Raw genomic sequence first — 25,900 nt, forward strand, 5'->3', positions numbered from 1 at the left:
TTCTCATTTACTTTTGTGTCATTCAGAAAAAAAATGAAACAGGTTTTTCCTTTAGCAGTTGAGTGAGTAATCCAAATGATTCAAAACTTTATTTAGTTTGGAGAGTGACTCACAGTAACTTTATAGAGATGTTATCTGCAGTACAGTCAGCTAACAGAAGAACAGCAGGGGTTTGACTGTGTGGCTCCTCTTTTTTCCATGCAGGTTCCTAGTAAGGCGGGATGCGTGTTGTGGACACACAGGTCTCCAGTCCATCACTGGGCAAAAAAAGAGATGCACAGGACAAGCAACCAAGCACACACACCTCAGAAACACCTCAGACAAATTTAACGTTATGTTTTAAGTACCTGGAGAGAATCCAAGCATTAACACTGAATGCAGAAATACTTCAGGTCGGGTTTAGAACCGATGACTTTCTTGCTGCTTTTAAGTAAATGGCTCCATTCTTCTTATTTTTTACACCGGCACTATATTTTCACAAACCTAAATGCTTAAATTGGTTGTTGAGCGCGTCTACCTGCGCAAGCGCACACGTGATCCTCCCACCCTCTCCTTCTCTCTCACTCTCTCTCTATCTGTCTCTCCTTCTTCCCGAGCCCCTTCACTCATTCATCAGGACCAATTTTCATTCAGCCCACGCAGCAAGACCGCCTACAAAAAGATGCGGGAAGCGACGCAGAGATGTAGAGGAGAAAACCGCAGACGGGATCCGAAGGAGAGCGCGTGTTTGTGAGCCGGATTGAAGGTCTGTGTGTCACTCGTGGTTTCATTTTTGGTAATGAAGGTAATAGGTGGAAACATTAAGCGTGCTTTTCTTTGAGAAGCATGATTAAGTGCTTATATTAGAGGGTTTTGTCTCCTTAATGCAGCGGAGAGGACCTTTAATCAGATTGGTTCGCCATGAAGTGAACAGGCTGAAGCCAAAAGGTTTTATCGCTCTCATTTCTATTTTTCCCTTTATATGTATCTGTGTATTTATGTGAACACAAAACACTTAACTCTGAACAATGTTTAATACATTTCTAAAAAATCTGGTGAACAGTACAAAAAGAAGAGGAGTTAGGGGGTTCAGTAAAGTTTGTACATTAAATATACATTTTATGTACAAACTTGAATTTGTACATAAAAACACACAAAAAAGTTCTCTAATCTCAAATTTAAAAAAAAGAAATTAAAGTAGAAAAATGATGAGGAAAAAATCAATTTCAAAAGAAAATGTTAGATTCTATTGATATTTTAGGGTTTTTAGATGGAAAATTATAAAAGGAGTTTTTATGGTTAATAATTCAAATGAATAAAAGGTGACCTTATTGTTAAGTATTTTCCAAGTAACGCAATGAGAAGGGGAAGAAGGAAATGGTTGCTGGAGGTTAAAATTTAACAGTGGATGAATTTGAAAAGGTTTCTAACAAAGAAGCTTCTCTGAAATCTAAAAATGGGTCGTCTGTATTGAAGAGTTAAAATGTTTTGACCTATATGAAGTATTTCTAGATGTTTGGTGAAAAACTGCTCAGATTGACAACTTGAGTGAGCATAGGCATCAAATACTCAACCTCACAATACTTCATCTATTTTGTGCCATTTATTCTGATAACAATAAAAAAAATGTTTAGAAATTCATCACACTTTATTTATTTATTTTATTTAGCTGCCATGTTGCTCAGTGACAGATCAGGTGCATCATATATCAATCTGACAAAGTTTATTTATATGGCACAATTCAGGAATAAAGTAGTTTAAAGTGCTTTACATCTTAAAAACACAAAATTACAAATACATGCAGAGGGTACAATCCTCAACACGTCTTTTGCTTCATGTCTTTTCCTTTGCTCTCCTTCTGTCAACGCAGCTACTGTTGGAAAAAAGTCTACCACAAAACCTTTTTTTAAAAACGATAATAATGACAAAGCAAAACAAAAAACTTCAGGGCAAATAATTTAACATTTTGTCTCTTAAAATAAAACTCAATCTCTGTCAAATAGGCCCTTCACCAGTTGGATTTGTTGCTCTAAGCAAACCAATAGAATTTTATTTATTCATTTTTCAAGTATATTTATATTTATTGACATTCTCAAGTATCAATAGTGGGGGAAAAAATGTTTAAAGCAAAACAGCAACAAACCAAACTATGTTATCAGATTTCTATCACAATTCTTCTCACTGTAAACTCATTTGCAGCAATTCAAAAACAAAGAAAAATGTCATTTTAAGGGAGAAGTTGTTTTGTTAAACCTCGTTTCATCTATCCAGCAGTATAAACTTGACTCTGTAACATCTCTCATTAAGCTCATTTAGAAATCCACAATTTTTTAAGTATATGTTGCATGATGTGCGATGAAGACATTAAAAAAAAACTTTGAGAGACAAATTGCAAGTTGTTTCTATATGTGATAATTTACTCTGCCAGAAGGTGATTATTTTTTTCCCCAACATAAACTGCATGGAAGAAAGTAATATTGCAGAACAAATGAACTCATGAATTCAGTGTGACTGTTTTAATAAAGAAGTGTATTGTTCTCATGTAACGATCACATATTTGTCTCCTTTTGTCACCGGTGTCATAAACTGACAAAGTGGTTAGTCTTACATTACTAGCTCTTTACTTTCTGCTCAAACTCAAGACTTCCTGGTTTCACCTGGTATGCAGACTTGCCACAACACGTCCCCATTAACTCTATTCCTCCAAATTATTTCTAGCAGAGTTTTTTTAATGTCTAGGTCGTTTTAAAATAAATCAAAACAATAATAATGTTAAGTATGAACATAGTGCTTTTATTACAGCAAATTTGAATGTGTTTCATTTTTCCAGTGATATTAATGTTAATGATAATTAATTGTGACCAAAGCATGAAGAAATGATGGTTCATCCGTCCTTTACAAGCTAAATATGAATTCAGTTTTTTTTTCTTTAATGAAAACCTATATTTTAGGAACCCGACTCCGTTGTTGTTGTTCATCATCAATATGTCTGTCTTATTTAGAGGAACTCGTCTCTTCTCATTAAGAGCTAATGATCTTACCTTGAACAAAATTACTTTGATAATGATTGTAACAATGTCCGGCCATTTAAATTTGGGCCGTTTTCTGTCTATTTATCCACTCACTGGTCACCAATGGATAACTAATGCCAATTTGGCAGCATGACTTATTTCATCACACTGTTGTAAGTTCGCTGAAAACATGCCAGCTTAATGTGTATTCTGTCTGTTAACTTGGCATAAACCTAAAGTAGTATATAAATGGAAACGTTTTAAAATGATACAGCTCTTACAGTGGTTGATGTGCGGTTTTCAATGCTGTGATGAATGGAATGTGCTTTTGAAGTAATTAAATCACCTGGACCACCAGTTCAACCTTGTTCGGGGTGGCATGCAACATGAAAATGTATCTTTCTGCTCTTGATCCTATCAGCTAACTTTGACGCCTCGGGTGAAGACCCAGAGGGCTTTAACTGTGAAAACCACTCAAGTGAAAAGGAAACTGGCAGAATCTCAGGTGAAAGCAGGTCTAGCGAGAAATGGGTTGTAAAGCAGTAGTTTTTGCAACTGATGCCCTAAATAACTCCTCTTGGAGTGACAGGACCGTTTCCCATGTCTTTAAGAGTGCGGGCCACCGAAACCTGGCACAACTGAAGGATGCTGAGTCCCAACATGTTGACTATCATGTAATACGACCCATTTCAGGAAAGCAGATGATGGACAGCCTAATCCCTTAAACACGTTTAGTTGTTTTGCAGGTCCAGCTGTTCTCTGCTTGCAGCTTTTTACTCACTGGCAGTTTGTTTCCTGCATAGGCTGTTGGTGCTTGGCTGTGCCTGTCACTGTGACTGTTTGTGCTGCAAAAAGCTGGAGTTCTCTCCCAGGCCGGACTGTGCAGCATTCAATACCCCATGGTGTTGGCCATTGTAGGCTAGTGACTATACCCTCTTTTGTACACAGACTCCTTTGAGAAATTGCCTTCGCATCTAAAGAACCTCTGCCTCATTTGCTTTCTATCCCCTGCCTCATTGCTCTATGAGCTTGGGGAGATGAATGAAACTAGCCTTTCTTTTCTGTGTCCACAGAAAGGATTAGAAGAGTTCCTCCATCCTTAGAAAAGTTCCTCCATCCTCCTCACTGTGAATTTAAAGCGCTGCTATGGCCCTGAGCAGATGTTGCAGAGATTTCAGCAGAGCTTTCTTTAGCTGCCGTTGGGAGGAGCAGAGGGACAAAGAGAACAAGGTGTGTATACATTAAAAATTTCAAGTCCATACAAACATTTAATAAACTGTCGATCAATGGTTTATCAAATTAAAATGAATTCCAAGCAATTTACCGTTTCTTAGTGTTGTAGTTTCCCACGACCCAGAAGAGGGCGCCGCTGGTCATCCTTAAAACTGCATTATGTAACTTTTGTAAAAAAAAAATATATATTTTTTTACATATTTGTTGAATATAGTGTGAAACAGCCTGGGGAAAAAAATCAAGCTCCTCCACCTTGTTTCAGCGCTCCCAGTGCAAATTAAAAACAACCCATCAGTGCCAGGTCTTATTGCTGTCAATCACCCTACATGTGGCGCTGCTCATCCCTGCCTCCTCTCCTTACAGTTACATTAAGTTGTTTCTCCACCATTAGCACATTTAGCAATGAAATGAGATTGATTGACAGCATTAAAACCCTCCTCCTGGCTCTGATTGGTTGCTTTTGGTTGGGAGCGGTGTATTTGTTCAGACACCAACAGGAGTGTTCTTATCAATTCATTGTTAGTCACTTGAGAAAACCAATATACAGTAATTCAGTAAAATAAAAATAAAATGTTGAACATGTATTTATTATTTTAGCTTTCTCTACCAACGACTCATAGTGCTTTACACTAGAGACGCAATTTCACCTAATTGCATGCACAAACCCAGACATGTTTACCACAATACATAGACCAGTGGATAACTTGGCTTTGAGTTTCTTGCCCTGGGCCACATTAAATGTGGCACAAGAAAGAAGCTGGAATCAAAACACAGATTCAAAAACCCAAACAGCTACACTTCCCATTGAGCAACAGCTGCCTCGCAGTCAAATTCAGAGTAATGTATTTCATGTTCTTGTATCTCTTGAATTTGATTATGGCTTACAGCTAATGAAAACTCTGCAGTTTCAGGCTTTTTTGACATGGATTACTGCATTGATGCAACATAACATGGAGGCCTGGGGCCCTGCTGGAGTAGTGAGGGTGGTTTCTATTGCAGCTTTTCTGCATTGTTGGGTCTGGTGTTTCATCTTCCTGCTGACAATACTCCATTGCTAGCCGATCAAGGACAGTGATAGTTACAACAAGCATTGGCATCTTTGGCAGTGTGGGCAACTTCCACCTCCTGCTGGAAAACAAAATCAGCATAAAGCTTGACAGAAGATGGAAACATAAAGTGTCTTGGTAAAACAAGTGGATTAAAGTCAGCAGATCAAACGTCTAAGTAGGAAACGTCCTATTGAACATGGTGCAGCTTGGATTCTGTGTCCAGGACAATGATTTCTTTAAATCTCACATTTGGACCTCTCTTTTGTGACGTTGTCTCTGGCTCAGGAGAGATATAACTCAAAGAATGGATCTTGAACCACTTAATCCAGCTAGAAAGTCCATAACTGATGCATCTGTCCTGAAACTCCATCAATAATTTTTTAAATTTGCTTGCTTCCTTGGTATTGGTCTTTTTTTTAACCACATTTTTTTCTTCCACTTAATTTTACATTGATATACTTTCATACAGCACTCTGTAAACAGTCTTCTTTATTTTATTTCATTTATGGTAATATTCTAATAATTTGCTGACCAAATCATTGGGATTTAGATAAAAATGCTACAGAAGTAAAAGCTTGAAATATAAAAAATCTGCATGTCAGATTTGTATGGCTTTCCCCTTTTGAATTTTTATATAAGTGAAATAAACTTTTTAGTTATATTCTAAAATATTGAGTTGCACCTCTATAAATTAACACACTTTAGCTGTTTCTTTAATATTAAGGTTAACTTATAGTGTTGAGCAGAACTTTTATTCCCACTAATCACAGATTAAAGGCTGAAATCTTCAAAAAAAAAAGATTACAAATAAGTTTGTCTTCTGTTTATCACATTTTAAATTAAAAACTGTCTGTTTTGCTTGTCAGAGAGTGATAAAACACTAATAAAAAGGTGGTGAAGATGTGATGATTAATGATTCCAGTTTGCGCCAAAAAAATGCATAAACTTACAAGCCTTGACAGGCTTTGATAGATTTATCTGGAGTTGAAAGAGAAGGAGGATGACGATGTTGTAGGATTTCCATTGTAAAACTGCAGGTGTGTTTACCTGAGAAAATACAAAGGGTTTGTTTTTGTTGAGCTGTCATAGAAAGGAGCACAGAATCAAGGAGAGAATGTTCGAAATCTTTCACTACATTTATTTGAATGACCTGCATGATTCTCATCTGGAAACCTAACAAATAACGATCTTATCATATTTTTTCCACAGTGCTCAACCTGCTGGTGCATAATAGTCACTGTTGGGGCCCTAATTTCTGTCTGCTGGGTTTACATTTGGCTGGTCATCTACAACAACCGAGATGATTTTAATACGTGAGTGATCACAACAGGAAACCAAGCATCCACTCTTGCTTTTTTGTTTTTAGTGGTGACGTTTACTCTGTTACCCGAGTCCTAATCTCTTATGTTCTATTATCAGATTCTTATTCTCCTATCTTCACAAGCACGGGAACTATTTCATGGTAGCGATGATCATTTTTGCCCTGTCTGCCAGCTACTGCGTTCTGCTGCTGGTGAGAAGCCTCGGATCAAATTGAATAAAACTGGACTTCGTCAACTGTTTCTGTCTAAACTTAAACATTTTCACTTGATTGCAGCTTTTTGCACTGGTCCAAGTTGTCTTACAAGAAAAACTTGACTTGCACTGGATCCACAAGGTAAAATAAACTTTCACTTGTTCAAAATAGAGTATCGGATTTAATCCCAGTACTAACTGTCACATTTTCTTTTCTGATATGCAGGTTTTGATAAGTTTGGGAATGCTACTCATCATAACTGTGATTTCATTAATCACCAAATTACGGCGGGAAGAATGGCATATTGTTTCTCTTTCATTCCAGGTACAGTGAGTATGTGGATTGTGAAAATTATGGATTCACCCGATCAAGCTATTCTTTTTCTTTGCCATTTTTTTCAATACTTGTCGTTTCTGCTACTACATTGACATGAGAGAAGTAATGCAATGTCTCTTGACTCTCTGAGCACCTTTTTATCATTTTATATTGATGAAACTTTAAAAATTGGCTCAGTGATTGTTTCGTAACTTTTTTCCACATTTTAATGTGCCATATATCTTGTAAAAGTCAACAAAAAATCTGATTGACGGGGATATAAACACTCTCTACAATAACTTAGTTGCATAAATATGCACACCCCTAACTAAAACTTGATTGAAGTTTGATTCATTTCCAGCATACAATCTTCTTTGATAGAAATCAGTGAACTGATATGCGGTTAGTTGGAGTAGTTTTATGTCTTCAGATGAAAGCTGCAGACACTAGCATGTTTTCTCTGTTTTTATGAGTTCCTGATAAATTAGCTGTAACATATTTCAGGGCTTGTACAGTTAATGATTTGCAGATAAAAGAACAAATTTCCTGCTTTATAAACTTAATGCTACACTTTTAACTTGGAAGTTTAGCAAACAATACAAACAAAGAAGGAACTGCAGCAGTTTTTCATTTTGAAAGACTGTTCAAAAGAGATAAAAAAACTGCCAAGTTTGAAACAAATATGGTAGGAAATTACTGTAATTTGTACAAAATGCAAATAGGTATGTTTGAGTATGACCGGAAAATTCTAATCGACTTCACATTTCAGTTTGCGGGTTTTTTTTTCCACCTTTTAAAAAGCCTAAAGGACATATGTAATGTGTTTTATTGAATTTTAAAGCCTACCTTTATTATAATCACTTACATTTTCCATTTCTCACTAAACTATTGAAATAGTTTTTATTGCCAGGCACAGTGTCGAGGTTTAACTCCAGATTCCAATCTGAACTTCTTATTTGGTTGATCTTATTTTCTTGTTCTCTCTTCGCAGTACACAGCTCCTTTCTTACAGTTCGGTGCTGTTGGAGCCTTGACCCTGCTGAGCTGGCTGGTCTTCCGGGCCTTCCACCGGGACCAGAAACGTGAGTTGCACATCCCTGTCAGTATATAAACCCATGATCCATTTGCACCACTGCATAGACTGATGTCATCACACATAAATTCAGTTACAGGGTTAGTCTTTAAATTATTTGTAATAGCTATGAATCATGAAGTGATTGCGCATGTGAGGGAATGTGAGGACAAATGCAACATTTAGAGCCAGATAAGGTGAAAATGCATTTTAGATCTGCTTTATTACACATTGGAGCAAAACTTTTAGTTCAAAATGAAACTAAGAAAAGAAAATTAATGTTCTTTAAGAGCAACACTCAAATCTTTTACAACTTCTGTCATTCTTTTAAAAAATGAAGCACAAATGTGGGTGTTTATTTTTAAAGGAATAATACATTTCAGTTCAAAATACATTTGAGTTTATTTTTCCACTTAATCCATATGTATAGTCATAAAAAAAAACTTACAACAATAATTAGGTATTCTTCATCCCAATGCTTATACTCACTTATTATTGTTACATTTCTTTATTTTTATCAGAATGAGAAAGAAAGTTGAACCAGCAGTTTTCATTTCCTAGCACATTAGTAAGCAAACTCTTCAATGGACAAACCTTTTTCAAACAACACAGTAATGGCTGCTTGTGTCGGTTGAAAGTAAACAGTGAAAAACTGAAATCTGTCACAGTTTCACTCTGATGCTGAGCCAAAAGTTACAGCAGGAGCCAAAGTAAACATGATGCATTGCTCAACATAGGACAGCACCTCCTTCAACCTGTAAGATGAGATTTTAAATAGTCGTTTGTGTTTTTTTTGTTTGTTTTTTTACCATTTGTCAAAAAACATGACATTTTACATTTTGTCATGGAGATTAACTGATGAACAGCTACCACATTTATTCATGTTTAGCAGGTTTTCCAATCGATTAACCTCTCAGTGACAAATGAAGCTCGTCTTCAGGAGCAGATGAACAAACTGCCATAAAATTATCTGGAAAAGCTTTGACTGCAGTTCGAGATCTGAAAAGGTTAACTGTTAAAAAAAAAAAAACGCAAAAACCTTTAGCAAACGTGGATTTCCGTTTTTTTTTCTCTAAAATTCGGAAACATTGGTTGACTTAAACTCATCTATGTTTTATATAGAAATGGATTTTGTTTGAATTGAAATACTTAAACATTTAATTTAACAAGTAAGTAGCTTTTAGAAAGATTGTGGATTCATTTACAGACTGGGGGAAAAAAATTAACAACAAAAACTCTCTATGAATTTTAGTGATTTACATTTGAATAGTCAACCTTCTAAGTGTTTCAGGCTAAAGTTAAGTGTTAAACAAACAGAAATGTCTTAATTTATCAAAGTAAAAGCCAAAATGGAAACGTTTATATGTCAATCTACTTTTTGATTAATGCAGCTAATAATAAAATGACGACTTGACGTTGCTCAAGATTGTTTTTGCTAATAATTGAGTTTAGTGAAAAGTGGTGAAGACAGTATATTACAAAGATGAAATCAACGCTGACATCTTGCTGCTAGTCCTTCCAACCTACTCAGCATAAACAGTTGATTGTCTTGTTTTCTTTCCAGGAGCAAAGTTCCCGATTGCAGTATTATTCCTTTTGTTGTCGGCATTCATCTATCTGTGTCCCCTGCTCATCGACTCACCTTGTTTGATCGACATAAAGGAAATAAATTTGACTAAACCAGACCTCTGGGGCCACAGAGGAGCACCAATGGTGAGCATCCTGTTTAACAAGACAAAAACTTCAAAATAAACAACCCGTATGGAAATACGTGCAGCAATATTTAATTTAATCATGTTTTGTACTTAAGAATAAATCTATTAACGTGTTGGGTAACAACATGGCATTTTTTCTTATTTTCGAAAGTGTTGCGACGTTGCAAGTCATGTGAGGGGCCCCATATGGCCTGCATCTGTAGCCGTGTTGGCATGCTCTTCTGCTAGATCAACAATAAGCTCCATTTAACATAGTGCACTGAGTTTTGTGTACTCTCACAGCCTCAGGGTAGTTTCTGTAAAACAGTTTCTCACTCATATGTTCTGACTGTGTTCAGCTGGCCCCAGAGAACACCCTGATGTCCTTTGAAAGGAGTGCAACCGAGTGCAAAGTCAAAGTATTTGAGACTGATGTGCAGCTCAGGTAGGGTGAAATTGTTTACCATTTGTATTCATTTTGCCCTTTAATATGTCTATTGTAATTGATCATCAATGCTTTTGTGAGAATTGATTGTAAACAGATAAAAAGGAAGCATTTACAGGGGTGTCAATAAATATTGCTTGTTCATTTAGCAAAGACAGAATTCCCTTTCTGATGCACGACCATAAGGGCAAATTCCTCAAAAGAACAACAGACACGGACAATATTTCTTGTGGCAATCAGATGAACATTAGTGAGCTGAAGTCTTTAAATGCTGGGAAATGGTTCATAAAGGTGAGTGCTGCCTCTGTTTGTGAGCCTCGCTAGAAGTTTGAATTTTTAAAAGAAGCAAAAAACACTCAAATATTTGGTGTCTTTCCAGAACAATCCTTTTCAAACTGTTGACCTGCTCAACAAAAGCCAGAGAGAGACAGCTGAAAATCAGACTGTTCCCTCACTGAGGGAGCTTCTAGAGCTTTCCAAAAGGCACAATATCGCCATTATGTTTGACTTGTATCGTCCCGACGGTTGTGATGGCAGTAATGACACTGAGGACACTGTGAAAGAGATCTTGAATTCAAGCATCAGCCACGAATTGGTAAATGTCCTTACGAGTTTGAAAACATTTCATTTCGCAGGATTTTAAAGTCTTGTCTTATTCTAGATCTACTGGCTTCCACCAGAAAACAGAGAATATGTGAAGAAGACTTCAAACTTCATCCAGGTGTACAACATTACAAACACATCAGAGATCGATGAACAAAATGTGACTCACCTTAATGTTAAATACAGTCACCTGAATACACGTGAAATCAGGTAAGACCTAAAAACTAGATCAAAACCAACAGAAAAAACACTTAGATTGTTTGCAGGTACTGTTTTTATTGGGGTTGGCATGCACAGTAGTGTAGTGAGTAGAAGCATGTCTGGACAGGATGCTAGTGCGTTACATGTGAAACTTGGCTCAAGGGAATCCAGACGAATAGTGTCGCGAACCTTCTGGGGTGTTTGAGCAGTCATAAAACATTTACTAAGGAATGAAAAACAGTGTTTCAACATGTTTAAAGGAGTTCACGAATCGGAACAGTTCACTGACTTTTTGGAAGTGTTTTGATGCAGCAAAAAACATCAACCGCTGCATTCCTTTGTGACACTGGATTTTTACATTTATATAACAAAACTTATTATGGTCATGTTTACATTTGCATTTCTAGTGAGAAGTCATGCCTGAAAACATTTACATTTAGTTGTACTTATTGTGCTTGTGCACCCCTGTTGATAAACACCCTGGGCAAATGCCCATATGGCCAATTTTAAGTATTGCCACTGATGAGAGGACTATTTCTAAAAGAGCTTCACTCTTCTTAAAGGCATGACTTGCTTGGCTTAGATGTTTTGTGAATTTGCAGACTGTGGTTGATGGCTGAGGAAATCCACCTGCTGACTAAGAGCTATCTCAGAACAGACAGAACTGAAATGAGTATTTCTGATCTCTTTAACACAATCTTAGAATTTGCTAAAGTTCATCTTTCAGGGTATGCAAACAGTTTATTTTATTCTTTAGCATCACAAGGAATAATAAGTCTCAATGTCTACACATTCATTTAATCTTCATTTGGATCCAACTTAAACCAAACATGACAGAGACACTGGCTACTGCCCTCTTCTGGCCAAGGACGGTTAGTTCAGTATATCAGTACATCCTTAACCTTTATCAAATGTTGGGAAAAGACTGATACAAAAACAAAACAGTTTGAAAAATATTGATCAATCTTTTGGTAAGAAGTTTAGATTTAAATACATGCAAAGTTTGCAAGGAACTTTTTTATAAAATGGATGATGAGAGTCGCATTGCTTGGACGGCATGTAGTGTGATTCTATCCACTACTGCAAATCCACTCTGGGAAAACCATAGTTTGGATGTCAGGGAAAACCATAGTTTCAATAGTCCAGAAGTAAAATGCTGTGAACCAAAATTCACTGAGCATGATATCGTCCACATTCAGCTGATGATGGAAACATTTGGTTAAAAGCCACTAATCCACTATCTGGCATCAATGTTGTTTATGATGCTAAAGCAATAGCTATGCCTTCAAAGCTACAAAATAAATTTTCCATCATTAAGTATTGCGTACGTAGAGTTTATAAGTCCTTCTAATGAGATTCCAAACATCTGATTGCTGTCGGCGTTGAGTAAAGCAGCTACTCTTTCTTCACTTATGAGTCAGACAACTATGGCAATTGATAGTTGCGAAAACACAGCCGGGTGGTGGAAGCTTAAGTTTCATAAATTAAGACTGTTATTAAGATGATGCTGTATTTATACTCCAGGTAACAGTGCAAGAGGCATGTTTGTAAAGCAGCAGGCTAAACCTGAGAGAGGTCAACAAATTATATCAACTTATACTTTCAGAATTGATCTATAAACGACAAAAACGACAATACGATGTAATGTTTTTATTAATAAGCTAATTTTGTAGGTTCTTCTACAGTTTCCTCAAGTTTGTGTTAAAATCTAAAAAAGGTAATTTTCACAAAAGGTGGTAATAAAATACATAATCATGCCTATTATGGGTTAGTTCCTGGTGGTTTTCTTTGCATTTTTCTAATGTATTTATAGAAGTCTTTGAGACACTAAAAGGCCAAATTACATATAGACGTGCCAATTTGAAGCATTTTAAAGACAATAGGAAGTGCACAATGCTGTAAAACAGGATTTTGCTCGCTTTCAACAGGATTCCTATATCAGATTAAGAGAAAGTATTTAACAGCACTTTTAAATTCCATTTGCAATAAACAATGTAATATTGTCAAAATTCAACACCCGAGGGCCGATTTGGGTTATTGTTGAGGACAAGCTTGGGTGCTGCTGTTATTCATGCTGATGCTACTGTGACACGAACCATCCACCTACACTGTGCTGCAGACCAAACACTCCTCCCCATAGCAACAGCAGGATAATAAGCACTGTCACTGTGCAAAGAAACTGCTCACACAGTGTTAAGCAGATGGTCTTAATATTGCAGCTGGGTCATTCATTTACACACAGTTGCAAACATATATTTACATCAATACACACACAGTATGGGCATTTATGGTTCTTGCTTTGAATTTATTCCCATTTTATGTTATAACCCATCTGCTGCCTTTATGTGTTTACAATATCATAGTCCTGAATGTTCTTTTGTACCTCATGATGCGTTTATATCCAACAGGGAACTTCGAAATAAAAGCATTAAAGTGAACCTGTATGTGGTGAATGAGCGCTGGCTGTTCTCTCTGCTGTGGTGTGCAGGAGCCAGTTCAGTCACTACTAACAACTGCCAGGTGTTAAGCAAAATGGAGCAGCCTGACTGGATCATGGTGAGTGATGTGCACACATAGAGTAACAGTGGCTGCTTGTTTGTTCCTCCCACTCCACTGGTTTAATTGTCAACTGATCATTGAAGACTTTCACGGTTCTGTTTTGTACTGTTTCTTTCTGAACTCTGTGACCCTGGTTTGTATGTTTCAGGCTCCTTCTACTTATATAAAATTATGGATTTCAGTAGATGCTGCATCCATTTTGATAATGATTGTTGTCTTTGTCTATCACTGGTAAGCTAACTACAGTTTATTTTTGTTTTGTTTTTTTATTGAAATTTTTTTTATTTTGAACTAATCTCTTTTGTGTGTGTGGCAGGAAACACAAAAGTTCCCCCCAAAGAGGAGGTAAAGTGAGTTTAAAAAATCAACACATTTTCATATCCTACATATGTAACCATTACTTCATTTAAATATCAACTAATCTACTGCCTGTTTTATTTTAATAAATGAATGTCAACTGATTAAGCTGCAGTTATTAAAAAATATAATCTAAGAAAAACTTGAGCTCTTCTGCCTTCTACCAGTTCTCCCAGTACTAACTGAAGAAATACACCACTAAGTCTGAAACATCCAATCAGAGCCAGGAGGAGGGACTTAGCACTGTCAATCACTCTCATGCTCTTCTCCCCCCTTTGAATGCTGCCTTCTCACCACAACATAGCCTGCTACAAATGCTAAGGCTAGTTAGCATGGCCACCGATGACGGGGGATAATAATTGGTTTCACTGTAATGGTAAGTTGCAGTACACTTAGCAGCGCGTACCTGAGCTTGATTGACATGCTAAGACCTTCCTCCTGGCTCTGATTGGTTGTTTTTAACAAGGAGCGGCGCCTTTTTTGCAGACCGCAGAAGTAGCACTGGAAGGAGGTGGAGCTTGATTTTTTTTCATAGATTATCTATCTTATAACATTCTGTCTCAAAATGGTGACAATTTTAATAAATATGGAAGAAACACATTTTTGTTAGTTACATTCTGCATCTTTAAGCCCAGGTAATATTCCCACCTTAAGCGTACTTAAGCATTTTAATTTTTCTTGTGGCTGAAACTTTTAAATAATTCTCCTTGTCAATAACAGGTATTGATTGATTGTTTTATTTTATCTGTGCCAGGGAGAATCAACGCTTTTGTCGCTGATGGGCTCGAAATCGCACCTTTAGTTTGAACTTTGACAGATTTCAGAACCCTTAAAGCCATCTTGGATCTGTTTCTGGGCCACCACAGCAGCTAAAAGCTTCATCAGGGCTAAAGAAATAACTAAAGTGTCATCACTACAGATTTTTTATTAAGCTGTGAAACAAGAAATAATTTTACAGAAATTTTTGAAAGATTTTCTTTACATATCATGAATATGCCACTGGATGGCATTTGGTTGCAAGGGTTGTTACGTTTAAAGTTTATCTTCTTACTAAATAAAATACAGTGCCTTTGACCTTCCGATTGTATTAAGATCTGAACTACTTTCTCTTTGCACTATATTTTTGTACAATTTAAGGAAAGCTACAAATGAGCCTAAAACGTTTCATAACCTGTTGGATTAGAGTTAAAATGTCCATGTTGTCACCCTGATTCCCCTCTCAGATTTTCAATAAGAGATTCTGGCTGGGTTAGTCTAAAACACTATTATTAATGCCAGTAAAAAAAAAACATGCTGGTAAAATTAAAAGACGACTTTAAACTTAAATCTACCATGGGTATGGAACATTTTTAGCTAAACTACAGCTCCTCTCTGCCATATCTGTAACCTGAGCCAAATTAACCAAAATGCTTGTTGTTTTTTTGAGTGTCCTGCTGTTTGAGTTGTATTCTGTGTGTAATCCCAACACTTTATTCTCAGGGAATAAACAACAACCCAAACTAGATCCATTTTATGAGTTATGAAAGTATGAAAACTACAGAACAGGCAAAATTTCTCCAATATGGAGTTTATTATTTTTGGATGCAATGTTCACCAGATTTTTCAGACATAGAAAACTTACAATAAAACACTTGAAAAATGTTTTTTTCACTTTTCAATGTGGCATTTCTTGTGTAAAATTCAGACAAAAAAAAAAAGAAAAACTGGACTCATTTATTTTGAATCTGATTTACCAGAAATAAAGACATTGTAATAAACCGTGTTCGTTTTCAACCTTTGAATATAACCAGTTTGCAGAGATGTGACTTTTTCTGAAAATTTATAGTGAACTCAGAAAGAATAATGAATCTAGAAAACTGTGATGTACATTCCTTTTTAAAGTGTTTAAAGGTTTAATAACAAGATAATTTGTTTTTGTCTTTTTTTCAAATTTTTTGCACCATATATTAAAGGGAAATAACATTTGTATAATTTTCATTTAAATACATGTTTTACACTGAATTACTGTGCAAAATTTCCATACATTTGGTGGAATAGCTTTTTTAAAATGCTGTTTATATTTTTTAAATGTGGAATTCTACATACTTCTAAGATATGGTACTTGCATAACAAGCCTCTTACAAATTTAAAATAAAATGGAAAATTAATTGATTTAAAGCTTTGTATACAGAGTATGGTGTTTTTCATGCACAGTATTATTTTCTCATGTTGTAAATGTTGTCCTTCCTTATTGAATATTGTTTTTGTTGATACTGTTTTTTTACCTTTGTGTAAATGTAAATGTTCACACTGAACTTGGTGCTGTGACACTAGGATTTCTTGAGCTCTTCTGTGGGGCAACAAAATATTTCTATTTTGTTAGAAAAATAAGTAACATAAAAAATACAAAAAACACAAAACAGTGAATTGGACACCAATACTTACGCCATTTTAAACAATAACCAGATCCTCTGAAATATAGCTATGCACCTTCTGCTTTTTGTAATTTTATTGAAGATCTGGCTATAGTGCTTATTAAAAGTATAATCCAAACATGTTCATTAATGTTATTGCAACTATGTATATAAATATATTTCCAGAGTTGTAATAAAAGTATTTATATTTAATATATATTTTATAAAGCAACATGAATATTAAAAATGGGATAGAGAGCATGACTAGAATGTTAAATTAAACCAAAAGATCCGAGATGTTAGTCCTCGTGCCTACATTACCCAGAATGCAGCGCTGCTACCAACCGTTGTGTGGAGATTTGGGTGTGTTATGCTAGTAGCTGCCATGGTAGCGGCTACTGTAGTCTCCATCCGCTAGCCTCCAAGAGGGATGAGGAACCGGCTAAACAGCACTGGTAAGCAAACTTATTTAAACTACTGACATATTTTATCTGACACTTTAAACCTGTAGTAGTCTACGATTCCACCTACGGTTGAATCACTTGAGCCATTTTACCAGTTAACGTTTTCATTCCTGGAGCTAACCAGCCAGGTTCGTAAAGTCGGTGGAGTTCTCCTTTAAACTGTGATTTATTTCAGCACCACGTTATGCTGCCACAAGATGGCGCGCACTTCAAGAAGATGTTAACGAGTCGACTTCATGTTGGTCAAAATAAAAACCGCTCAGCCCTCCTAAGGCTAATTACCGCGGATGATAGTGGATAAAACATGGTATAGAATGTAAATTAGAGAGTTGACTATGTTTTTTAAACTCTTACGTACGGCTGAGTCAGCGGATCTTTTCCACGATGGCGAGGCAGCGACGCTGAAGTTAGCTTCTGATTCGGATTCAGAGTAAAGGACTATTTCACAAATTTAGAGGAATATGAGAACGCTCAACCCTGTTTTAAAAACTAACTAGTTGACTTGTAAGACCTGGACTATATTTTATTAAGACATCCTTTTGTAAAAGCATTACTCTATTTTGAAATGGCCATCCATGCATATTTGACACCCTCACCACCTCTACACTCATGAAACATTCGATCAATAAAATACAATAAAATTATGCTTTGAATCTGTTTTCAGTGTGTACATGTACTACTAGGTGTAGAATAAATTTGATTTGCTCTGACAGGGTGAAAAAAGTAGACCTTACACCCAGTGATGGTGGAAACATCTGCCTTTAGGTATATGAAATATTATTTACCTTGCTGTATTTGTTTTAATTAAATCAGTTTTACATACAACTTTTAACTATTCCACTCTAACACCTAGTTTGGTAATTCAGAGTTGGACTTGATGGTGTTCTTGAGATATTTGTTCTGCTGCTCCAAGTTGGCTTGAGTGCCTGAACTAATTCTGTTCTGCTAGAAACAGAACCTGTAGTTTTATCAATTATAGCAGCTGGAAATGGCAAAGCACTCCCACACCATCATCGCATCACCACCATGTTTGACTGTGTTTTAATGCTGTGCTTGTTTTATTGAGGATGTAACAGGACGCAGACTTTCTAAAAGGTTAAACTTATGTCTTGTCAGTACACTGAATATTTTAAGTCTTGGTCATTAAGATGTGTTGTGGCTAATGTGTCTTTGCCTCTATTGGTTGCATCTGAAACCCATCAATGATTTCCTGGACTTGTTGATGCAATGCTGACAAATGCCAATTACTTTGTTTCTCATTCTGTTTTTAAATGTTTCTAAAGCAAGGCATTCGAGATCTTTTGAACTGCGTTTCACCAGTGTGGTCTGTGAATCTGCAGATTTTCAGGCCAAGCTTTGGGTAGTAAACTCTGCTTTCAAAAAAAATCAATAATTGATTGCTCAAGGTTACTTTATGATAATAATTTGAAAGCTGCAATTTCGTCTATTACATATAGATATATTCTGTTGTGACAACAAAAGCACTGACATTATTGTAAAGGACATTTACTTGTGTAAATTTATATTGTCCAGGTTAGAGAACTATGAATGATTCAGATTCATAGGCAGCTGTGCTTTCAAATTAAAAACACAAATCAGAGGCGAACTTCGGCATCGTGGCGAGGCATGTGTCCAATGGGAGGAGTGACGTGACATGGACTAGGGGCCGATTTGCCCAAAACTTCTGGGAAAGTTAACATGAAGTAAACAGACTCACCCAGGCACATCCCTGCTTCAGTCAGTGGATCATACTGGTAAAGTCAGTTTGGCAAACTGGGAGTGGATTTTGAACTGGAGATGTAACTTTTATTTAAAAAAGCGCAGTGTTTATTTTTGCAATTCTATCTTAAAACCAAAACATCTTTCGTATAAATGACGTTTCAAGTCGCGCCCTCCATGGTGCATAAATATGGTAAGTACTTCTCCATCTCTGTACTTGGTGTTTCCTGTAAGTTTGTGTTACTTTTTCAGGTTCGCATTGCGATCGTTTTTGTCTTTGTCTCTCTAATCTCAGCTGAAATCTCTGGAGCAACCCGAATTACTATTTATGGCCCCTAGAGGTTAAAAAGAGGGAGAGAAAAAAAAAATCTCGGGGACTTCCACTTCCGGACTGGGAATGATTTCTAACGGAGGTTTTTTTTGTGTGTGTGTCTCGATCAGTGTTCAGGCTCAGGTATTGCAAGCAGATTTACCTTCGTGATGTGCATCATCTCTCTGCCCTCACCACCCACCGAGTTCAGCAACAACACAGAGCTGCCTGCCTGAAATATATGCAACTTATTTCTGTCAGTGACAAAAATATAAATGTTTCCCTTTCGGGGTTTCTTTCCCTCAGCTTAAATGCAAGTTTACCGCATTGTAGTACAATAAACAAAAAACAATATGACTGGAGAATACAGCTGGAGTGTATTTGAAAATAAATACAAATGTATGACTTTTTTTTTATAACTGTAGTCTTTTAAATGCTAAAATTTGCACATAATTATTTATTTTTGTCTGTGCTGATATCATTTTTAAATATTAAATTATATATTGTGATCGCAATACTGGATTTTTAAAATTTAAAACAGCTTCCCAAATTTTGAGCATCTTAATACATCATTAGGAAATGGAAAAGACTTCAGCTCAACTGCTCAGCTAAAGAAACATGCCTGTCTGTATAAGCCCTGAGGCCTGGCAAGATAATCAGAGAGTCATCTAAGAGATATTCTAAGAGGCTCCTGGTATCTTTGGAGGAGCTGCACAGATATAAAGATTAGGTAGGAGAATCTGTCAAGAAGACAACTATTGGTAGAACACTACAAATCTTAACACCTATGGAAGAAAGCACAAAGAAGTTATGTTTGCTACCAGCAAGAAGGTGCTTTGATAAGATGAATTCAAAACTGAACTTAATTGAAACACATTGTCTATGGAGAAAAGCTAACACTGTAAATAAGCATATTAAAGCAGGAGGACTCTGCCCAGCCTGACACCAAGTTCACACTTCGCTGGATATTTGGGGAAACAAATACATTTTGATGTGTGTTTTGCCATTCATCCACACGGAAACTCAGTGTAATATAACTAGAAATATTATTTATAAGACCTCTGACCAAAACCAAGATTTGAGAAAACTCGTATTTGTGCTTTCATAGGAAAGTAAAGACCAATGCATTAGTCTGCAACAAATAATGTACTGTATCCAAATACTCACTTTGATATGTTTGCCAATCAACTTTGCCTTGTGTTTTATTAACTTTATATCATTAGTACACAATTTAAAGATAGTTCCACTCGTATATCTTTCCACTTAAATGAACCTCTTGTCTCCATGTTTAATTCTTACGGGGAAGTTGTAGGTTTTAAGCAATTTGATTGGATGGCATAGGTTTTAGTTTAGGGTTTGGCATGTTTAACACTCAGGGGCAGATTGTGTTGATTTATCGGTATAAAAACTTCAGAAACTGATCCTGTGTGTACAATATATGTATATTTTTAAACCAATGTGGCAGAGATATTCAGCAAAGATATGCAATGCTGGTAGAGACAAACCAATAATTGCAAAAGAAAAAAAAATTGTACTACAATGTATGGAGTCAGAGTGATGAACCACACACGCATAATTGTTTTTCCTTTTTCAAATATACCCTCCTTCCTGTTCGTTTGTCATAAAACCTCAGTAAAATACAGTGTTTGTATTGTGAGAAATTATGAACACTTCAATTTAAAAGTGCTCTTAAGAAATGCATGTTTTGTGATGCAGACACAGAGAGGGCGGTGGAGCTCCTCAGACAATACCAGGCCAACCTGACCAGCCCAGAGGAGCAGGCCTTGAAGACCAGTGTGGGCAAAGTGTCTGCCATCTTGGGCAGCCAGCTTTTCCAAGCTCTTCTCGGTAAGGAAAACAACACAAAGCAGTGTACTTTGACACTATTCAAGTCTTTCCAAACTTTACTCTTTAGCTGAACTTACAGCTGTTTCTCAATATGGACTTTTTAAATGTGGACAACTTATTTAATTTGTGCAGCTGTCGGCAAACCGAAAAGAAGCAAACAGGGTCACATTTTATTCATTTTTATGGGACGTTAACTGAGTCCACACATTTCCCAATTAAGCTTTATGAAAGAGGCCTTTCAGTGTCCCCCACAAAGGTTTGCTCTGTGCCAACCCCCAACTTTGTAGCATCCTTGGATTTTAACAAAACCCTACGAAAGCCAAAAGCAGTTTATATATACACTAATTGGTATTAATCCAGGACATTCTGGTACATTTCTCACACCGAATTGACCATATATTCTCTTTTGTACGGTATGCTTTGTGAAACTGAACTCACTTGAGTCTTCCATTAAGTTTTCATAATTGCTGTTGTCATTGTTGGTAATGCTAATCCTAAAGTGTTCTCATATAAAGATCTGCTGTAACCACCTACACCTTCATGACTAGTTTTTTTGGAAAGAAAAAGAGCTTGAGGGTTCAGAGTGAATCTAGCTTTCCTTTTTCTTTCTTTCTTTTTTTTGTAGAGCAGATAAAACACGTTGCATCCTTTTAACCAATGGTTCAGTGGTCCCTCTAATTACCACAGCCATGTTATAATGATCCTCGCCCTCGGCTCTGCTATTGCTTCTGCTGACCCACTGCTGCTTCTTTGCTGGGGATCTGAGGGGGAGGGTGCCATGACTCAGGCAGCAGTTAAAAGAAATATAGCACACTGTTGTTTCTGGTGATGGCATATGGAGGGGAATTTAAAATATTGTTTCCTGTGTGAGATTGATGCAAACTCCAGGCATAAGGTCTTGAATTATTAGACTTTTTCCCTTCTTGTTTGACGACAGGAAGTTGTAGTGGAGGCTAAGTTGCTGTTTCCTGTGATTTTAAGAGCATATGTCTGTATTTGTCTCAATGCTTGATTGTGCAGCTCCAGTATAACACTAACGCAGACCAAGGAGCTGGTGTATCGCCTTTAATAAATTGCATGGATTGTTCTCATTGCTGTGTATATTTGAGAATTATCTTGAGAGCTTTGGGTATTTTGCCTGTGGGAGGTGATCTTCCTCATCACAGAAGAAGGCAAAGAGCCACAGTAGGAGATGAGTAATAGAAACCAGAATAATCAAGTGTTGTTTGTACCTGGTGGGGATGCTGGTAAATCAGAGATGTTATATGTGATGCTCTGATTGCTGGTTGCCTCAGTGTATTATAAGAAAAATAATTATTTCCTTAGACTTTAAATCTCTTCAACAACTTTGACATCTTCCATTTTACAGCAACTGTAATCTGATACATTTGGCCCTGGAATACAGCATACTTTGAAAACTGAGTTGTTAAAAACATTCATATCCCTTTGATCCTGATTGAAAACATAATACTAAAAGACAAACACAAAAAACAAAGAAAAAATAGGTTAATTTTATTTATTTATTTTTTAGATTAAGGCTGAATTGTATTACCACTATGCTTGCACTTTGCCACTAATTTCTGGTACTAGTTCAAATCTTCAAATGGGAAACGTGACTCTTCTTTAAGATGGTTTATCATATGTAACTGCAACCAGACACTTAGACACAGTGAATAAACATCACCTTTTGTTCTTGGTATTTGATGTAAAATCATATTGATTGTTCTTGTTTTAAGTCACTTAGCATTGCTAATATTATTTAGATTACCTTGCCTTTAAATAAGCCTGTATACAAGTACAACATTTGTAGTAGAAACATACAAATGTTGTGGATTTGTTTGTCTATCAGGTTAATTCATAATATTTGAGTTAATTAAAGGTAACCTATTAAACTTTCTTGAACATATTACAATAGGATACGACATGTTCATTACCGTTTCTACACAAAAGCATTCTTAGATAATGATATTTTAGTCTGCTCAGTTCTGCTTATTCTGAGCTCCTTTCAGAATGAACTGTTTTAGAGCCTCTTGTCACTTTAAATCCAAATAAGCTGCTACTAGCCTCCCTCCCCACTCAGAGTTTATACTTGCTTGTGAAAATGGTTGCAAAGAGATGCTCAGTTATACAACAAAACATCTTTGAAGAATCAGAAGTTGAACCTCCTGCAAAACCAACACAAATGCAGCGATTGGTTTTTGGATGATAAGCTGACAACAAACATTTGTCTTTTCCAGCAGCCATTATACAGGGCAAACAGCGGTAAAACCAGCTGTTTGGGTTGCTAGGTAACGGCGAAGTGTGCATCAAGTGTGACATAACAATTGAGAGGTTTTTCAAACAACTAATTTTTCAGACACTAAGAAATATTAACTTGTCAAGAAAGGACTGGGGGGGTTATAAGCACTTGGGCTGTGTTTAGAAGTAATTCAGACCCAAATGAAAATACAGAAAGATTGAAAATGTGAACTTTGCATAATAGGTCCCCTCTAAAGGCATATCTGGAGATGTATTTCAAGGCAGCGCCTCAAAGACACTACTTTCTTGTGTGACGTCAAAGAAAAATTAGTTGAAATAGCCAAGATAGACAAGGTACCATGATCTTCTAATAATTGTATATGGGTTAAGGATCTTACAATTGGTTTTGTCACTAAATCTAGTATTTTATCCGGGGTGAGTTTGGAGAGCCACTTTAAGGTGCCGGTCAACATCTGGCCCACTGTGCAGCCCTGTCCAAACTTGTAATAATACTTTCCACAGACCTCAGTTAGCTCAATGAAATGTTAATGTGAATTTCATAAGCCTGAAAATGTTTGTAATTTTGGTCGAGCTCATTGACACACAGCAGCGTATTTATAGAAACGAGGTAGACTCAGAGAGGATTAGCTTTTCCAAATCAGGATTCCAAACATTCCTCACAAAGAATCTTCAATCAAGGCCGAGCCTGAGGCAGACAGGAAAATAAATTGCTCTTGGCTACCATGCCAAACCTCCTCCACAGCTCTCCAGCTCAACCAAGCAGCGTACAAGGGAGGGAACAGAAGAGTGAAGAGAGGCCTGTGGTCGTTTTGTTTCAGGTGCAGGGCTGGAGAGGCTTTAACCCTCGTTCAACATGTGGTTCTCATGGAGAAAGGGCGGCTTGCAGGTGCAGTCGTTTCACAGCTCTATAATCAGAACACGGCGCAATATAAACATTAGTCATTCTTTTATCCGGTCCTAGTGTGTTTACCTTCACATGCTCAGGGCCATGCGAGCTGGTTTCAGTTACAGCATTTTTGTGCTTGTCACTGTGCCGGTGGCTTAAAAGCAAAGCCGTCTAAGCTGAGGAAGAAAATAATTAACTCTAGTTTCGGATTGATGTGTCAACATGATGGTAAGGTATATCTCTAAGCTCTGTTGTGGGTGTATCGAGGTGTTGCATCCAACGTGGGAGGGTCGGGTATTGGCCACTTGATTGGATGTCTGCATGGTTGCACTGTCACAAACAAAGCTTGCCTTAACTGTGCATCCGTCCTTTTGTTCCAGCACACAAGCAAATGGTGCAGAGCACCAGGGTTGGGGGGGAGACCGGGAGTTGAGACTGACACACGTTACATTACAGAGGACCCTAAATGCCTCAGGAATGTTTTATTGAGGCTGTGAGAAGGGGGTGAATTGTTTGCCCTGCTTTGAAATTGTGACCTAGTTTTCCATCAGTGTCGTGTGGGTTGCTCGTCATCATGTAAAGATCCAGGGGCACATTTTTGTCTGTGTGTGTGATTCACCCTGGCAGGAAGTGGAGAGCTGAATCAATCCAAGTCAAAAGGTACATATGACAAAAAGAAGAGGTCTGTGGCTCCCCGATCCTACACTGAGACATTTGTCAAAGGTGCAATTGTGTCAAACAGACTCCAACCAATATAATGCAAACTTTTTCCCATCTAAATATAAATCTAGAATAAGTTCAGTCAGAGTGGCTTCTGCCTTGAATTGTGTGTTTTGTCTCCTGGCCAGGAATTTATGTGGTTTCCAGACGTGGAGCATTGCTGAGACTGTTTTAGAAGGCCACAAGATGTGCAAACAGAAAAGCTGTCTGTACTTTATGTGACTGAAAATGAGAACGCTGACATCTGAAGGAGAGGTGATCGAGCACCTTCCGAAGAGCTTGTTACCTTTTACAGGAACAGAAAAAGTAATTAGATGTGTTAAATGGAAACCGAGGTGCCCAAGATGCAGGCATAGAGCAAATCCTGCAAGACTTCTCAGATGCAGGGTTTTTTTTACACTTAAAGTAGAAATAGCACTTATGTTATTAAAAAAACAGGTCATATGACTAAATGTATTGATGATACACTAAAAAGAAGGAGGATGTTTTATTAAGATGATGTTTTTCTTGATTACATCCTAAAAAGTGCACTGAAAAAGTAACTATAGATATAAAAGGCATTATTAACAACAGCAAGTAGTATGCAGAGACATATTTGTTCAAATTTTAAGGTGCTTGGCAAGTATCCTGGAGAAATTGCCTCCACTTTTACATATTTAGTCTGTGTCAAGTCGTTTGGTGTTCCAGACCGATTTAATGCCGATCAGGGCTTTGTGGAGGCTGCACCATCTGTTGCAGAACTTCCTTGTTGACTGGAGATGATTATTACCATCTTTGAAAGTATTTAACTGTGTGAAACCTTTAAACCACCTCTAATGTGTTTCAGATTTGCTTCCAATCAGCCAAACTCTCTGATAATCTTTAGTAAATATTCTCTTGGCTTTCCGAAGTCTCCTAAAAATGTTGGCTTCTTGGCTGCTTTTTCACCAGTTTTTTGGTTAAGTTTTATTTCTGACAAGAACGGCACATTGCACTGGTTGTGTTTTAGAAAAATGAGGAATGTAGAGGAGTAGAGGACAGTCAAAAAGTGTCATTCCAAAAAAACTATTTACAGCAGATGAAAAAGATGAGAAAGTCATGGTCTGTAGTGCTGCGACAGACTGGCGACCTGTCCAGGGTGTATCCTGCCTCTCGTCCAAAACATTCGCTGGAGAAAGGCACCAGCACTCTTCCCGACCCCAGTGGGGAATGGGTGTAGAGAAAATGGATGGATTGTGTGTAGTGGATAACTGTGTGCAATGAAAAAGTAAATATAGATATAAAAGGC

General features: G+C 37.0%; 2 protein-coding genes across 4 annotated transcripts in view; both read left to right on the top strand.

Moving 5' to 3' along the window:
* Positions 1–206: 206 nt before the first annotated feature.
* LOC129360805 (glycerophosphoinositol inositolphosphodiesterase GDPD2-like) lies at positions 207–16,493 on the top strand. Of its 2 annotated transcripts, none has more exons than XM_055031221.1 (16): positions 207–745; positions 4,064–4,220; positions 6,482–6,585; positions 6,692–6,785; positions 6,870–6,929; positions 7,014–7,112; positions 8,095–8,185; positions 9,740–9,888; positions 10,229–10,314; positions 10,464–10,605; positions 10,694–10,909; positions 10,976–11,127; positions 13,527–13,674; positions 13,826–13,908; positions 13,994–14,027; positions 14,789–16,493. In XM_055031221.1, exons 2-16 carry the CDS (start codon positions 4,137–4,139, stop codon positions 14,834–14,836), a joined length of 1,590 nt encoding a protein of 529 aa, XP_054887196.1. In that variant the 5' UTR covers positions 207–745; positions 4,064–4,136; the 3' UTR covers positions 14,837–16,493. The 2 variants fall into 2 exon arrangements, with proteins under 2 accessions (XP_054887196.1, XP_054887195.1); XM_055031220.1 differs by having other exon boundaries at positions 13,994–14,022.
* A 292-nt stretch (positions 16,494–16,785) lies between these two features.
* The window catches only part of LOC129360806 (disks large homolog 3-like), a 104,762-nt gene continuing 95,647 nt past the window's right edge, over positions 16,786–25,900 (top strand). The window contains exons 1-2 of one of the 2 annotated variants that reach the window (XM_055031227.1): positions 16,786–16,882; positions 20,637–20,768. In XM_055031227.1, coding sequence (XP_054887202.1) covers positions 16,858–16,882; positions 20,637–20,768 — 157 coding nt within the window. In that variant the 5' untranslated portion in view covers positions 16,786–16,857. Of the gene's footprint in view, positions 16,883–18,593; positions 18,804–20,636; positions 20,769–25,900 lie in introns of those variants that run through there. The other variant, XM_055031226.1, reaches the window with a different exon arrangement.

The sequence above is a fragment of the Poeciliopsis prolifica genome, unplaced genomic scaffold (assembly GCF_027474105.1).
Source record: "Poeciliopsis prolifica strain line A6 unplaced genomic scaffold, Auburn_PproV2 SCAFFOLD006, whole genome shotgun sequence".
Classification (NCBI taxonomy): Eukaryota; Metazoa; Chordata; class Actinopteri; order Cyprinodontiformes; family Poeciliidae; genus Poeciliopsis; species Poeciliopsis prolifica.